Source organism: Balaenoptera ricei, chromosome 10 (genome assembly GCF_028023285.1).
Source record: "Balaenoptera ricei isolate mBalRic1 chromosome 10, mBalRic1.hap2, whole genome shotgun sequence".
NCBI classification, from domain to species: domain Eukaryota; kingdom Metazoa; phylum Chordata; class Mammalia; order Artiodactyla; family Balaenopteridae; genus Balaenoptera; species Balaenoptera ricei.
The window spans coordinates 41373321-41389874 of record NC_082648.1 but is presented as its reverse complement, the minus strand read 5'-3'; the positions used below and the strand labels follow the sequence as shown (position 1 = coordinate 41389874).

The window sequence follows — 16554 nt, the reverse complement described above, 5'->3', positions numbered from 1 at the left end:
GGGTGAGAAGGGAAAGCAGTTGTGAAACTTCGGCAGGTGAAGCACAGTCAGAACCACTCTCCCACCCTGGTGCAGTGCGCTTGACACCAAGTCTTCAGGACCTTTGCTTGTGGCTCCCTAACTGCCGAGCCCACTGCTCATGGGAGGTTGTGGAGACAGGCACCAGAGGCACCACGGAGAGGTGAGCTGGGCCCGGCTGAGTTTAGGTTGTGGGGAGAGGGCTAGAGGGCTGCAAGGCCTGGGTCCTCCCCCAGTACTCTTATTCACATGCTCTTCCTTACCCATCAAAGAGCTGGGCAAGTACCTGGAGTTCAAGTTGCAACTACTTCAGGACCTCTTTGGCCTGAGGTAGGGACCGTGTAAGGTGACTAAGCCTCTTCTCCACCTCCCCAGACAAGTCCCTTCTGTGCTGCTGAAAGTTTCCCTCCAGGCCCTGGGCATGAAGGGGTCGGTGAAGGGGTGCCTGGGAGTATAGTGCCTCCACCAGCTCTGTCCTTTTCCCTTCCCACTTAATGGGTTCTGTGTGAGAGAGAGGAGGCCAGGATACTTCTTTATCTCCTCCAGACTTGGGCCATGCAGTGAGGAACTTGGCTACTTGAGCCAGCAGACATACACCAGGAGCCCGAGGGACGGTGCATGGTGTTTATTAGTGATGATGGTGAGGTGGGGCAGGGTCCTGTGGAGCATGCTCTGTAGGTCGCACACTAGAGCCGTAAGGTGGGTACATAGGGCCTCTGGGGGCTGTCCACTGGGTCCTGTCTCTCCCCCTCTAACCCTAACTTAACAAGCAGCTGCTATGAATCAGGGAATAAAGTCTGAGGCCCATATCCCCCAGGAGGCATGAAGGCCAAGAACAGAGATGACAGGATGCAAGAGCAAAAGAATGAGTGGGGCAAGGAGGCCCCTGAAGCTGTCCATACGTTCTCCGCTACACAACACGCCCTCCCTTCCCAAAGCCCCAGTCCAGGTTGGCTCCTGTCTGCCATTTGGCCTGACCATGTTCCTGGTCCCCGGTCCTTTGAGATGTTAGGAAGCTTCCTGGCAGGTGAGGAGAGCCCTTCCCTTCAAGGGCTTCAGCTGTGAGGCCTTTGGCCCTAGCCCAGCCTGCCTGTGCTCCAGCCTCGTGTGTGGATGCCCCACCCCAGCTGATGGATGGGAGTGCCACCCTGTTGGGCTTTGATTGTCTCATTTCTAATGTGTGGCAGTGAGGCGAGTGGAGGCTCTCAGACCCCAAAGCACAACCCCTGAGTCCCCTGGATTAGGACTGTAGCTGCTCAGGAACCTTGTTTCTTCCTCATGTCACGCTGCCCACACCCCACCTTCTTGTCACTTTGAGGGGGCATCCCTTCCCTGAGTCTGGTGGGAAGGCCCCTGCTAAGGGGATCCTGGCCTGAGGGCACTGCCCAGTGGGGCAGCTTCTTGTGCAGGAGGAGAGGAAGGTGCCAGGGGTGCAGCACACACAGCTAGTACCTGGAATGGGAGCCTAGGGGGGTCACTGTGCCCAGGAGGTGAGGGGGCCCCGTGCTTCTCCCAGAACCTCGGGACTGCAGGCAGCCCTGGAGCTGGGGCTGGGCAGGGGTTTTGGGGGCTGAGCCTAGTGCCAGCCTAATGCCAGTCTAACTCCAGCCTGCCTGGAGCAGGTGCCCCAGCCAGCTGTGCCTGTGCCTGCCAGGGTCGCGCAGCAGGAGGCTGTCAGTAGCTATCCTTGGGCCAGGGCCGGTTGCGCTGCCAGTTCCGGTCACTGTGGCCGTGCTCCGAGTCCTGCGCCAGGAGCCGGTCTTGGGGGTCGTGCCCGTTAGCACTAGGCAGCCCCGAGGTGTGTTGGCGGTGAGGCTGGTACAGGTCCTGATAGGCATCTGCATAGTCCTCCTCCAGGTGGCGGGAGCTGCGCTGCGAAGATCCTGTCCAGGCTTGGCGGGAGCTCTCGCTGGCCTCATCTGAGGGCATCAAGCTGTCCCGCTCAAGGGGTGAGTGCTCCTCGCCACGCTCCCCTAGCAGCTGCTGGTTCTGGGGGCAAGACAGAAGCTCTAAGTGAGGCCATGCGGACCTCGCCTTGGCCTCCCTCCCACCTCTAGCAGGGTGGGGATTTCTTCCCCCTCAACTCTCAGTCCCTGGGTACAGGAAATAGTGCAAGGAAGGAGAAGCATACTGGAGCATTCTTCCACTTCAGACACGGAAAACTGGAGCTTTTGACTCCCACAAAATTCAGGCTCTGCCTTCAAGACAGACTAAGGAGAAGGGTTTGGAGAGTGTGTTTCTTTGGAGTCCTAGAAAAAGTAGCCTTTGATCACGCATCTCATTGCTTCATTCCCTCTCATCAGGAAGTGCCTTCGCCCATATGCCCTAGCTCTGCTCTCTGATCCTTTGGCCTTCAAACTGGAGGCCAAGGATGATCCTCTGGGCAGGGAGGGGGCATTGTTTTGGCTGGCTTAGCCTGAGCATCTGTGCCCTTGGAAATGGTTACCTGAAGTCCAGGTATGGCACTGGGAGGGCCCAGAAGTCCAGGGCCGGGGGCTGGGTGGTGGGTGGCCCTCCAGTAAACCTCCAGGTATTCAGCCAGGTGCTCACAGGCGTCCTCCAGCTGGTTCTCATCCAGAATCACATCAAATGACTCCTGGAGGGGAGGAAAAGGGGGAATATTGGCTTCTTCTCAGCAGGAGCCCTCCACCCATCTCCATCACTCCCCCAGCCCTGGAAAAGCTAGAGCGGGCACAGGAGTAGCACTCACTGGTGGGCACTGAACCAGCTTATCATATGCCATCATCTGTACAGTCAGGTGCTTCATCTGTGACTTCCCCCGGGAGCGGATGAGACGCTGGAGTACCTGAGGGAAAAGGGCAGAGCTGGGCCTAGAAAGAACTGGGCACATCCCCGACCTGTGATACTGCATGAGGAGCAGGCGAGGATGACTTAGAATTGTGTTAAGGGGCAGCAGGAAAAGGGGATTCAGGAGCCCTTGGGCAGGGACCAAGCAGAGTTGTACCACATTCTAGGAGGGCAGCCCTGTGGGCCTTCTCCATCACCACTGCCGACTTACCTTCGGTGAGGATACTTTGACAAAGACGATGATGGGGGCCAGTGAGGTCTTGGCCAGCTGTGCTGGGTGGTTGATGGTGTCAGCATCCAACACTACTAGCTGCAGGGACTTGGCCAGCTCGAATATGCGCTCGATCTCACTCTGCACTTCAGCTATGGAGGGAGGGAGGGAGGGAGCGAGCCGCAATGCTCACCAGTGGCTCCACCCCATCTGACTCCAACAGGGCTTTGGGGGCTCCCAGATGGTGGATGGGAAGGAACTGGAGGGAGAGCGTGTTCATCAAAGCCTGGGCAGGCAGAGGAACAGAGAATTGAGACTGGGTTCGATTCTTGCCAATCCTGGGGCAGGTGGAGAAGAGGTTGGGCAGGAATGCAAGTTGTCGGGGAAGAGAAAGGTAGGAGGAAGTTTCTCACTAACGCTTGAGTGGGCAGAGAAGCAGGAATGGGAACTTCTCACCAATGCTGGAGCGGGCAGAGGAACGCTCAATGATGGTCCTTTTGCCAGGATTGTTGAGCACAGATCGCTTTGCCAGTGAGAGGTCCGCTGTGACTCGGGTGATGGAGATCCTGGGGTGGGCATGGAGAAGCACAGCCCATCTTTAAATTTCAAGCCTAGGCCCCTCCCTACCCAGGTCCTACCAATTTTCACTTTAGAGAAGACCTTGCTACAGGCATCTGGAAGGAGACAATGATTTCTCCCTGGTTCTCATGCCTCCGCAGGCCAGGGCAGCTTACCTGCCATCAAACCTATGTTTGAGGAAGTCGAAGAGAGCCTTCTGCATCATGTCTGTGACCTGGGTGGGAGGGGTGAGGGGAAAGGCATGGAACTGACTGGGGGCCTTCTTGGAGGCGGCAGCAGCCCCAGGTGCGGCCATGGAGCCCAGCCCCTCCACACCCAGACCTTGGGGGATGGGGAGGGGGGAAACATCCCCTCCCACTGTCCCTGGGCCCTTCCTGTGGCAGGTTTGGTAGAGGCAACTCTGGGGTCAGGGACCTCTTCTCACCTCATAACCTTTCAGAGAGGGTCCCACCAGCACCACAGGCCGCATGGAGGGCACCACATCATACGGGGGAATATGTTCTGCCTGCAGAATTGACCTGAGTTCAGGCAAAGTCATGGCTGTGTGGCCTGCCCTTCACCTGACTGGGGTGGGGCAGATTCAGAAGTTCTGGGCCCCCTCCCCTCTGTGTTTTCTTGCCCCTCCAACACTGACTGCCCAGAAACCTGTCCCCACAGCCAGAAGCCATGAGCCCCCCAAGCCCCAGTCCCTTCCTTGACTCACCTGCTTTTGCTTCTGCTTGGCTTTTTGGAAAAGGAAATAAAAGATTAAAGTTGGTGAAGCGGGGAAAGGCCCTGGGGGCACGGTATTCCCGTCCCCAGGGGACACCCTGGGCTTCTCCCAGCTCCAACCCCTTCCCACACTGTTCACCTGGGAGACTCTCCCTTCCCCCTGTGTCTGAGTTACCCACCTACCCAAGACAGGTGGGTTGAGGGGAGGCTACCTAGAGATGGAGGAGGGGAGCGTCGGTTGCCAATGTCACTCAGGCTGGATGGGTTCCCAGATCTCCTAAGAGCAGAAAGGGAGGTCAATAAGCGTCTTTGTGTGTCTGTTCTAGACAGTATTTAATAGTTGTATACATCTCCTTACATTTTAGCTAGTGAGGGAAGTGCATGTGATGGGAGCATTTGTGTGTGTGAGCTTTGATGTGTGTGCATTTGTGAATGCATACGCTAGGTGTGAGTGTGCATTTTTGGGGGGGGGGATATGTGTGCATGTGTGGTGATGTGGACTGTGGGTAAAGGGCACACGTCTGGGGTGTATGTTTATTGAGTCACAGCCCTGCTCTCACCTGGCCTTCTGCTCCTGCTTGAGCCGGATGCTCTCGAGGCGCTGGGGGCTGGGGATGAAGGCGATGTCCCCACCCTCTTTCACTAGCCGCCCGATCCACCAGTCATTGCTGTACTTCTGGGGGTGGGGTGGAGCGGAAGGGGCGGTGAGAGGAGGTGACCCAGGCCTCAGTCCTGGCTCTTCAACGTGAAGGAGCCAGGGAGGCATTCGGAGAGCGGGTCTGAGGAAGGCAGCGCAAGGGGAGGGGGGCAGGAGAAGGTGCCAGAGGGAAGGGCAGCCAGGTGTGAGACCCCCAAGACTTCAGCGTGAGGCATCACAGCTGTCACAGGGAACCTAAGATGCAACTAATCTAATGGCTCACTTTTACAGGTATGGAGACTGAGGCCCAAGCCAGGCCTTAGGAGGATGGAGACCCTGAGGATTAGGTCTTGGGTATGAGGGTTTTATGGGGGTGTGTTAAGCGTAAGAGTTGAGGAGTTTGGGGAACTTGTTTATAAATGAGGACTGAAGCAAGAGGAATGGGAAGTGGGGCAAGAGCAGAGAAATTAAGTGGCTTCTATTTGGAGGGGGGTGGTCACCTCTTTAATGTGCAGGAAATCTTTGGCCTCAAAGTTGACTCCAGAGCCCTGGACTGGGCATTCCTCATCCAGCACACCACAGTAGCTGACATTGGTCCTCACAGCAAACGCCACAGGTTTGTGCTGGAGAATTTGACCATTGGTGCAAATGAGGGGAGCCTCAGAGCACCCCTTCCAGTTTCAGTGCCCCATCAGCAGAGGGCGGAGGCCCCATCAGTCCGCCCATCCACACACACACCCTTTCACACTCACACACATCCTGCCCATTGACCCCTCGAGACTTAGGACCTAGCACAAGTTTCCACCCAGTCTGGCCTGTCCTGCCCTCAGCCGGCAAGATGATACCTTGGCCCTTTCAAGCTGCTGCTGAGCCTGGCTCTCCACTTCACGCCGGGCACTCTCCCGGTCCTCCTCCAGGGATACGTCTGAGTCCAGAGATGGGCGGCTGGTATAGGAGCCAGCTGAACCCTGGCATGGGGGAGAGGCTGTGACCTGTGGGCTCAGGTGTGAAGGGCACTAGAGAGGCACCTCCGAACCCTACAGTGGTGCCTCCGCTAACCTCGGCCTCTCCAGCTCCACGGGGGTGGCTGGGCCCGCCAGTCCCTCCCGTCTCCCCAAGAAGGGCCCCAGTGCCTCTGGGGCTGCAGAAAAGCCGGCCCAACCCATATGTGCTATGATCTGGGCCCCTCCCCCCAAGCCTATTAATACTGCAGCCTCGAATAGAGCTTTCCCTTCCCTCCTTCCTCCCTTTTCTCCCCTTGACCATGTCCTGTGAGGCAGAGGGAAGTGAGATGTACTGAAGATGATATATTGGAGATGATTTGGAATCTTCGGAGTCCAAAGACCCAGCCCTCTTGTTCACATCAGCCTGCAAAGCAGCTTGGAAATTATTTCCTTAAAATGCCTGGGAAGAGTACAGCCAGCCAGGAACAGTCAGGAGACACTGGTTGGCAAGGCACTGGTCCTGAGTGTCAGGATATAGCCGCCCACCCCCTGAGATCCCATCTCCTCCAGCCCCTACTCTTCCAGGGTGAAGAGGAGGCCACAGGGCTCCCAACTCCAGAAAGTTACTCCCTCTCTACTCTCCCCACCCCCACTTTCTTTCCTCTCACACCTGCTGGGACAACTGGCCAGGTGTGGGCAGCAAACAAAACAGACTGAGCAGGCGACACAAAGCTATCTCCCTGAGCCCAGGTGAGGCAGGGCCACACCTACCACCTGGCCTATATCTCCCCGCCCCTTGCCCAAGGGGATATCAGCCCTGGAGGAAGGCTGAGTTGGTGCCAGGCAACCCAGCCAGGAGCAACCCTGGGGATGCAGCGAGAGGGTCTTTGGTAACCTGAGCCAGGAGAGTGTCAGAGTCCTGCCCGTTGGAAGGGCCTTTGGGAAATGAAGGTGCATTTGGAGGGTTGCCGAGCTCACCTTCAAGGCCATGAGGGAGATGCACAACTGAACAAGGGAAGCTGGACTTTAGGGCAGGAGGACAGAAGTCAGGATGCCTGGGTTTCCCCCTCAGTCTAGGGAAAAGGGAGTCTTTTGTTTCCTGCTTCAGTTTCCCCTCTTTATGGACAGAAGTCTGAAAGTGATACTTCCATCAATTCTGAGGTGCAGGTGGCAGAGATAAGGCAGAAGCCTAAAGGGTCCGTGTGGGAACATGTATATGTGTGTGTGTTTAGTAGAATGTTCTCAGGCCGAGGAACATTCCTTCAAGCCTACTGTGCATGAAGGCAGCGGAGGCCAGATTCTTGGTGGGGAAGACAAACTCACACACCTGCCCCAGCCCCACCATGGGCAAGGGGGCTGGTCAGACTGATGTCAGCCCAGGTCCTAGAGCGTAAGCTAAAGACAATGTCTGTGGTAGACCCAAGGCATGAAGGTAGCACAAGGAGGGAAAGTCCTGCATATTACAGAGAATGTTCCCCATCTCTCTTGAGAACCAAATAAGGCTGGCTTGGCAGCAGGATAAAGAGCAGCTGAGCCCCAGGAAGAACCTTTGCACTGTCAGTCGAGTGGGGGACCTCCTTCCAGGGGCCTGGGGCACAGGAGACACCTCTGTGGGAAATGGCTGTCTGAAGTAAATAGGGGCTAACAGGCTAGGAGGCAGGAGGCAAGGCAGGATGACCACTCACTTTGATAAGTATACATCAGATGCTTCCTAGTTGCCCAGACCTGTGCTGGGAGAGGAGTCTGACCTTTACCCTCTGTTCTCCAGGATCTCAGCCTAATTTAGTCATCTTTGTGTCCCTGCCTGGGGCACCTGGGTTAGCTGGCCTCTCACCCTAAGACGGGAATGACAGGATCTCTCCCTAAATGTTTAGTGAGTCATGCTCAGACTGAAATCCCCTCTCCATTATTCCCAAGTGCTCAGAGCTCACCCATCACTCGGGGAACAGGGCTGCCCTGCCAAGCATACTCTGGGGTCTTGCCTCCCCTAGCCCGGTTATGCCCAAACAGCCAGAGCCTCAGCACTTGGGAGCTGCCAGGAGTTGGCACAGTGCCCTGGTGGTGCCCCCCTTGCCTGGTGTGTGGGCAGGCTGCAGCTCCACTCTTGCCTGGCACAGGGGAAGGAGAGGAGGGAGATGAGCCGTTGGATTTATTTAGAGCCTGATTTCCCTCCTACTGCTTCAGAGGGGGCCCTGGGGAGAGCAAGGAGCCAGGCAAGAGAAAGGGAAGTGGGGGAGGGTAATCCAGGAACCAGAGAAGGGTGGGGAGCGAGCGACGGGTTAGCAGGCTGCCCCCAACACCATCCACACGTCAGGCTTCACCTTGCAACAGTCCTAGCCTTCTCAACCAGGGACAGGAAGAACCTTCTAGGGCCCTCCAGCCCCACAGAGAGGTTCATTCTCAAGCTCACCTTGGCACCCTGGGCCGTGCCAGCTGTCCCTTCAACTGTCAGAAAGAGGTATTCACCACAGCCTTGAAAATCATCTGCTCTAGCCGCAATGTAATTAGCCCCAGAGGCCCAATCAATGGGGAATTGGGCCCCAGCAGGAGCCCAGTCCCAGGAAAGGACTGACAGCTGCCTCTTCTGAGCCCTAGAACTCATCTCTCCTGGACTTGGCAGCAAGAGATGGGAGAAGACTCCAACACTCCCCTTTCGACTCTGGAGTGCTCTACCCTCCAGACCTATCAGGGACTCCTTCTGAGCCATCTAGTTGCTCTCATAAGGAGGTCTTCTTGCAGGATATTTGAGAGAAGGCACGGAGCTGCTGCTGCCCATCCTTGCCCCATCTTTCCAGGCACTCTCCCTGCGCTCTGAGCTCCGGGAATCACTGCCTAATGAGCTGATTTGTCTCAGTGGGTCAGGAGATAAAAGCAAAGAGGAGAATTAAATATTTATCAGCTGCCTGGTTCTCTGAGCGAAGAGCTTCCTCTCCATCCCCAGGCCCTCCATGCTGAGCAGGAGCTCAGGATGCCCGCTGCTCTGAGGATGCCTCAGCAGGAGGAGTGGAATGGATGGGGCTCAGTCAGCTGGCTCATCCATGTGCTGGGTGCCCAGTTTTCAGCCTGGGAGAGAAGCTGGGCTGGAGGCAGGGTGAGGAGATAAGGCAATGCTCAGGGATGGACAGCAGAAGGGGATAATGGAGGTCCTCAAGTTTTATGATCCGTCTGTCTGAAGAGGCCGGTATCGGATTCTCTGCTGTTCTCCAGGCTCCCTAATTTGTCCTTTACTTGAGGCACAGGAGGTCTGGATTGTCCCCCTCTGCAAGGGCCCCGGCTTCTCCTGTGGCTGTTGTGTTCAGACCCCATAAATCCTCCCTTGGGAACTCCAGACGTTGCGTGAGGCCTCTCTAAAGCCTCTATGCCCTCAGCCTCCAGCCCCTCCTCCCTCCACCCTTCTGTCCTGGGCTGTGGAGCCACCTGCTCTGAGCCTTTCCCCCACGCTGGCCCCTCCTGGCACACACCCGATGCCCCTTGCTCTAGGACGGGGGCACTGGGGAGCCTCTGGCATGAAAACCCATCTCCCCACTTTCCTGGAGCGCCCTCCTACACGCCCTGCCCCGCCGCAGAGGCGTTTTTCAAAGTCCTGAACTGGGGTAAGGGTCCAAGGGAGATGAGGTGTCACCCCAACTTCCCCACCCCCACCCTCCCCGTGGGCACTCACCGCCTCCGAGTCCTCAAACCCGGGCACGTAGGAGTCGTCATACATGGGGGAGTCCGGGTGGGGGGAAGCGAGCGGCGCCAGGGGCGGGGGCGGCCCGGAGGCAGGGGCGAGGACAGCGGGCCGCGCCCGGGAGATGCCACCGAGCCCCGCAGCCCTGCGGGCGGCGGCGGAGAGCGAGAGCGCGAAGGAGGGAGCGAGCCGCGAAGACCAGCTGCTCCGAGCTCAAATCACCGCTCCCCCCACCTTACCCCCCCCCAAACCCTGCCGGTCCCACCCCGAGCGCGGCTGAGGAATCTGGCGCCTGCTCCGACAACAATAGTGCCCGCCCACCTGCCCCCCCTCCCTGGGAGCGGGCGCGGGGGGCGGCGGGGGGCGCCGGCCACCCGCGGAGCCCGAGACCCGGCCGGGAGAGGTGGCCGACGGGAGCCGGGTAGAAGGTGGGTCCCCAAGCACCTATGGGGCAGAGGGGCGGCGGGGAGGAAGGGGAGGAGAGACTGCGGGCGGGGCGGATCCTGGCTTGGAGGAGGCGGGGCGAGGAGAGATGCGGAGACAGAGACATACGGCAACCCAGGAAATACTCCGCCGGGAAACAAAGGGCTGGAGCGGGGGAGGGGACGCGGAGCCTGCTTGGGAGACGAGACCCCACCGAGAAAGGAGAGGGCGCAGGTTAAGGAGAGACAGGAGAGAGAGAGAGAGAAAGGAGGTACAGAGGCAGAGGGAGGAAGAGGGGAGGCAGGAAAGTGAGAGACTGGGGGAGACAGAAGAGGCGGGGCGGGGGCGGGCGGCAGACGGGGGAGGGGCGGCAGGTGAGAGGGCGGCGTGTCTGGGCCCTGGCGGCACGGGAGACTCCAAAAGCAAACCCCGCAATGGTACTGGGGAGGAATGGGTTTAGCGACCCCAGGCCAATGCCGAGAAAGTAGCCCCTGCCCTCCCTCCGTCCCCCGCCCCCAGGCACTTGGTCCCCTCAGTGCTGGGACTCTTGCAGCAAAGGACCTTGTTGCGCAACCCGTGCGAAGGGGGAGGATTGGGGCCCGGCCACCCTACACCTGTTGCGCGGGCAGATTTCATCTTAGTCTGGCCAGGATGGGGGTTCCCTTCCTCACTTCCTTGCCAAGGACTGTGCCAGGCATTGCCAAGGCATCGTGGGAACTGGCGTAGGGAGGGGCTGTTTTAGGCGAGCCTAAAGGGAAGAGGAAAGAAACCAGAGAGCCGAGGTAGGGGGATGGTTGTGGCTGGGACAGAAGGTGAGAGCCTGGCCACGCGGGGGCTGGAAGGGGGAAGGGCAAGTGTCCCCAGAGTCACTAGTGTAAGGCCAGATCCCCTCCTTAGCAAAAGGATGGGGGTGGGCTGGGATGGCCAGTATCTGGGTTGGAGCCACATGTACCGCTCTACCAGTCAGTCTCCTTCAAAGGGGCACCCAGATTTGACGTTGGAGACTGAACAGCAGCCCTTATCTTGAGGAAACTTCCTCAAAGATCCACCCATTTGATCTCCAGAGCAAAATTATTCCTTTGAATTTTGATGGCCTACCTACCCCTTCATCCCCTCCCTGTCCCCTGGGGGTAGGGGTGGATGTGAGATAGACAGAGGGTTACACTTGGAGAGCTTCAGAGCTCAGTCCTTCTCCACTCCCAGTGTCTCACACCCACGAGGGTGAATCCGCAATTTGCTCATCCCTTTTCTTCCTGGGCTACAGGGGAATTAGTAAACCAAAACTCTGACAGGGTTGGGTGAGATCTACGGTAGGAAGCACTGTACGTGGGAGAGAGAGGAAGACCACCCAAACCAACTGGCTTCCCACTTATGTCACTGGTTCATGTTCCCTTAGCAAGAAAAAGAGAAGGGGCCTCATCTTAAGACCATCTTTAGTCTGCCTTTAGTCTGTCACCATCCTGTGAGTGGTGCATTCCAGCCCTGCCCAGCATCTTCCTCCTGCTGGATTTGGTGAACAACTTTGTTGGAGCCCCTATGGCTCACTATCTGCTTTCACAGTTCCCTCTCCTGAGGCCAGCACCATTTGGGGTTTGGTTATATGTTGGATTCTTCTGTACTGGAAGTTCCCAGACACTGTCTTCTCACTTTGTGCCCTCTCCCAGTTCCTCAGTATTCCTTATATCCTCTTTTATTCTCTGTCTCTTCAATTCCTTCTGTCCTTCCAGAGGGGCAGAAAGGAGGCATGAAATGTGAAACAGTAAGACCCTCAAGGCGCTCTCTCCTGGGAGATGATTCTAATGAAGAAGACAGCTACTGGGGCTTCTGATTCTCTCCCCATCCCTGAATTTACTCTCCTGGCCTCTCCTTTAGGGACTCTCCCCACCACCAGGGTGTCCACGGGATTGTAGGTAACAGTGGATCTGCCATCAACCTCACTCCTTCCTTACACACCTTGTTGTCTTCATCCCCATCTGGGACAGTGGTGTCTAAGTCTGCTCACAAAGCATGAATTGCCATGCTAACCTCCCCCCCCCCCCCGAGATGTGTTCAAGTTCCTCATACCTGGGCCCATCCCCTGGGTCCTGCAGGAGCTTCGGAGCCTCTCCCTGGTTCCCTTCTCTCTGAGTTGCTACTCGCTGCCACCTTCCATTTCTCACCTTACCCACACCTGCCTGCTCTAGTTCTCATGCCTGTCCTGTAACAAGACATGTGCCCGTCAGTATCCATGTGGTCCCTAACCCCTTTTCTTTTCCCTGGCTGAGCATAAGAAGAGAAAGCTGAGGTGGGGGGGCGGGAGGGGAGAAAGGATTCAAGGAGAGGATTCCTCCTGCCTTCCTCTTTCTAGGAGAGAGTCATTAGAGTGGTAGCTGGCAGGTACTCAAGGCATGGAAGCAGGACATGGGGGTCTTGGTGGTGGTGGGGAGCCTGAATAACCAGGTTTGGGAGTTGGAATTCTTGGGAGCCTCCAGAATGCATTCTGGCTTCTCCTATAAGTGCACCAGGAAGCTGGACAGATCCCAATCCCTGAGTGTTGAATGGGGAAGCTGAGGCAGGAGCTAGGACCTCTAGGAAGTCCTCCCCAGCAGTATTTAAGATCTGGACAAAGCCAAAGCCCCTAGCATTTACCTGCTGGGCTGCCCCCAGAGAACCCAGGGAGGGCGCGGTGGGGGTGGGGGGGGCTTGGCAGAGGCCTCCTCTCTCAGTCGTCACATCTAGCCCCTTTCCTGGCTCCCCAGACAGTCCTCCCTCCCCCCCATCCCGCCCCCACCCCATCCCAGTCCCAGTGCTTAGAAGCTGCCAGCACTGGCCGCTCCCTCCTTTCCTACCTGCCACCTCTACCCTTAGCCTCACCTACTCGGCCTCCCTCCCTCCCCATCGCTGCAGTGTCCCCCAAATGCGGGCCCTCTTCCTAGCTCGGAGCGGGGCTCTCCTCCCACCCACTGGGGAGGGGACCCTCGCGTTTACCTCATTCAGCAGGAAGGTTGCACTGGAGTCAGAAAAAGACATAGACCGGGCTGGCGACCTCTCCCCCTCCCCCGGGCCAGGGGCTCCGAGGCAGGAGCAGGACCGGGCCGCTGCTCTGCACACTGGCTCCCGCCTGCACGCCTGGCCTCGCCCCACGACCGCCAGCCTCCGACGGCTGCTCCCTTCCCTCTCTCCGGGTTCCCTCCCCCTTTCCTCCTCCCTCCTTCCCTCCCTCCCTTCTCTCTTCCTTTCTCTCCGCCTCTGCCACTCTCTCCCTCCCCTGTCGCCTTTCAGTCCTGCTCTCTCCATTTCCGTCTCTTCCTCCTCTCTACGGTCCATGTTCTCTTCATCTGGGTGCCTGCCACTGTCCTTCCATCCCTATATCTCGCCTCCCTTCTCCGACCCCCCTCCCCCATCTTCTTCCTCAACCCCCTCCCCAGAAAAGATAGGGACTCCGGAGCTCCCACCGCCACAGGCAGAAGGCCGGGAGTAGCTTCATGAAGGACTGCCTGGACTCCGGAGCTTCAGGCCCCTGCTCTGTGCGCCCGGCGCCCATCCTCCGGCGCCCGAGGAAGCAAGGCGCCGCGGTCCCAGCGACGGCTTCGACCTGTCCTCAGCAGAGGAAAGGATCGAAAAGGAAGAATGCTTGTGTACGGCTCGCTAGCCCCAGCGTCAAGCGCCCCCTCTGGGTTCCGGGGAAGCTGTACTGTCACTGCTCTCTCCTGGGTTCCGGGGCCGCGGGACTCAGCCCGCAAAGGCGAAGCGCGAGGCGAAGCGGCTCCTCTCAGACCGGCTGCAGCGCCCCCTGGGCTCGCTCGCCCGGAGGTCGCACACGCCCTCCAGGTGGTGGCACCCATCCGGGGTCCCGCCTGTCGGCCGGCAGGGGTCCGGCCCTGCCAGCAGGAGGCGCTGCCCTGGCCAGAGCAGAGGCGGCGCAACTCGGAGCCAGACCCCCTCCGAAGCCTGGGACGATCCCCTCACCCGTTCTTCTTTCCAGGAACTGCGGTCCCACCTGCAGACCCCTAGTATGGGACTCCAGGCTGCACCCTATCCCCACCCCCGTGGGGCTCCTTTGAGATCTTTGGCTCTTCTGGGGCCCTGGCCGCTCCTACCTCCATCCTGGTCTCCAGGGGCGCCCCCTCTGAGCCCTGCAGCGTCCGGGCCGGGCCTGGGTAGCAGGGAGTACGGAGTCGCGGGACCGGTACCCCCTCCCGCCCCGTTCGGCGGGCACGTCAAATAGGACAAGCCCAAGTTCTGGCGGGGGAAGGGGGGAGCAGGGGGTGTAGCCCCAGCCAGCTCTCTCCCTGCACCCTTGTGAGCGGATCAGCTTCTCATTGGTCCCTCCAAACCCCCAATACCCCCAGGCTGGACACTCCTCCATACCAAAAACGGCGGCTGGAGGGAGGCGGCAGCCGACTCCGTTGCGGAGACAGATTCGTCCTGAAGCGGAGTGACCCGGGATCCTCAACTTCTCTCTCGGCATCAATTAGAACTCTTCCCTTTCAGATCGAGGGCGTTCCACTCTCCTCCTTGGCTCTTCTTTTAAGTCCTTTCCCCTGGGGTTTTCCGACCCCCCCCCCCCCATCCTTCCACCCTCTGGGGATCTTGGAAGACTTTCCTCCCTCTCTGTTCAGCTGACCCTGCCCTTGCCCCCATTCCAGAGGGAGCTACATTGGGGGAGAATCAATTCTCCTCTTTCCACCCCCAGCTCCTCCTCAGGCTTAACCTGAAAAGTTCTTGGGGAGGGCATCTCCTCCTCTCCCTCTCTGGTCTAGTCCATGGATCCCCTACCGCCCACCTACCCCCAAGTTACTCAGCTTCAACTATTCAGAGGAGATAAAGAGGTTGTGTGTGTGTTTTTAAAATGTGCATGGAGGGTTTTTGTTTTCTTTTGTTTTGGCTCTAATAGCGGGAGCAGAAGCTTTGCCTGTCATTTGGCAATAAGACCCGGAGGGAGAGAGGCCCCTCCCTACACCGCCGCTGACCACAGCTAATGGACTAGCTCCTCTGGGCCTTGGGGCAGCTTAAGTTTCCATAGGAGAAGTGGGGGAGGGAGGTGCTGGCCAAGGCAAGCAATTGGCCCTGGCTTCCCCCTCCCTCCCTCCTCTGCAAGAACTTACAACCTAGAACACCATCTCCCTCCACCCCTTACTTTAAAATAGAAATATCGGTGACTTCTCTCTGAGCCTATCAGAGGGCATCTAAGTGCATAGGGGCAGCTCTGCACCCTTCACTTTTTCTCATTTCCATTCCAGCTGCTGGAGCACACACCCCTCTCTCTTGAGCCACTGAGAGAAGGTAGGAACCTCAGAGCTAGAGCTGGGAGCCCAGCCCCCAGGTCCCCAGAACAGTCCTCTCCCAGCCCCTTCCGCGTGAGATGACTGGCAGCAGTATCCCTCTCTGGGCCCTGTCCAGGACCCACACAGTCTTCTTCCCCACTTTACCTCCCTCAGTACCCCCATTTCTGGCCCTGACCTCACAGTATCTGGCACTCTGTTCAGAGGAGCCTCTAGCCTGGAGGCACTCCTGTGAGCCATACCTTAGCTTGGCCCCTTCAGGTCCTCAGCTGCAGGCCCCCAGGGCCTCTCCAAGCAGCCTTCATCCCTTCTCCCTAGGGTCAGCTCCCCCTCTTCTCTAACCTCCGAAGTTGTCAGGACCTCAGGATATTTGACAGGGCCTCTGCTAGCCCTTTTGACTAGGCTTTGTGCAGACGCAACTCTGCATAGGGGGTTGCCCTACTGATCTGGAGTTGGATTTCAATCCCCACTTGCCTTCTCAGCAAGGCATAACTCGCACAACTGTACTTAGTGGCCCCAGCGTTTGAAAACCTGTGTACCACAAAGGACAGAGAACAAAGATCACCATGTCCATCCCTTTGTATCTACTCTACCGTGAGTTTCTGAGAAAGCTCTGTGGAAGCAGTTTCCACATGGAATCCCCATTGCCAACTCCAGATATTACTCTGGGGAAGTTCCTCTAACATCAAACCTCAGTCCCTCCTGCTGCAATCTCTGTCTTCTTTTTCTGGGCTCTGCCTCTGGGCCCATGGTGATATTTGATGCTTCTAGGCACTTTCAGGCTCCATCCCCTGATGCAGCATTTGCTATAAATAAGTCTGAAGAGCTTCTTGCTGACAGTGCCCAGCAAGACTACAGCTCCCTTCCCACACCAGGCCTCTCTAGAGGGACTGGGCTCTCAGCTATGGCTCCAGGGCCCAACTCTTGCCTGCTCTGGGGCAAGCGGTGTGACTGCTCTGTGGATTTGGGGGTTCCTTTTCATACCTGGGAAGGAGGGAAGGCGAGAGGGCTGAGAAGCTTAGTTCTCATTCTCTTTCTGCCCAGAGTCTGGTTCAGCCTGGCACATAGTAGGTGCTTGACCTATGTTTATTTTAGTCTTAGATCTCAGTTTCCATTGCATGTGATTGGTGATTCCAATTCCACAAAATGCACTGGAGAGAGGAACAAGGCTGGGACAGGAGCAGTACTCTAGGGCTGCCCCAGGTGGAGGAAGGAGTATGAGAGGCAGGATCCCCAGGGTGGCCTGGGGAAGGGGGGCTGGCCTAGACTTTACCTCCTTCTCTCCTTTG

General features: G+C 57.9%; 1 protein-coding gene across 2 annotated transcripts; it reads right to left on the bottom strand.

Moving 5' to 3' along the window:
- Nucleotides 1–628: 628 nt before the first annotated feature.
- On the bottom strand, nucleotides 629–13137 carry CACNB3 (calcium voltage-gated channel auxiliary subunit beta 3). 2 transcript variants are annotated; one of them, XM_059935800.1, is made up of 13 exons: nucleotides 12969–13137; nucleotides 5810–5932; nucleotides 5465–5587; nucleotides 4888–5003; nucleotides 4540–4604; nucleotides 4320–4339; nucleotides 4041–4121; nucleotides 3772–3830; nucleotides 3494–3603; nucleotides 3038–3189; nucleotides 2729–2824; nucleotides 2465–2614; nucleotides 629–2007 (listed from the first exon to the last, which is right to left on the bottom strand). In XM_059935800.1, exons 1-13 carry the CDS (start codon nucleotides 13008–13010, stop codon nucleotides 1693–1695), a joined length of 1452 nt encoding a protein of 483 aa, XP_059791783.1. In that variant the 5' UTR covers nucleotides 13011–13137; the 3' UTR covers nucleotides 629–1692. The 2 variants fall into 2 exon arrangements, with proteins under 2 accessions (XP_059791783.1, XP_059791782.1); XM_059935799.1 differs by lacking the exon at nucleotides 12969–13137 and adding an exon at nucleotides 9570–9807.
- Nucleotides 13138–16554: the final 3417 nt, after the last annotated feature.

Excerpts from the sequence above, each read along its gene's own strand:
- CACNB3 (XM_059935799.1), bottom strand. The coding sequence starts at position 9,614 with ATGTATGACGACTCCTACGTGCCCGGGTTTGAGGACTCGGAGGCG. Across the intron at positions 5,933-9,569 it reads GGTTTGAGGACTCGGAGGCG|GGTTCAGCTGGCTCCTATAC; the intron begins GTGAGTGCCCAC and ends CCCCCATGCCAG. Across the intron at positions 5,588-5,809 it reads AGCAGCTTGAAAGGGCCAAG|CACAAACCTGTGGCGTTTGC; the intron begins GTATCATCTTGC and ends CAAATTCTCCAG.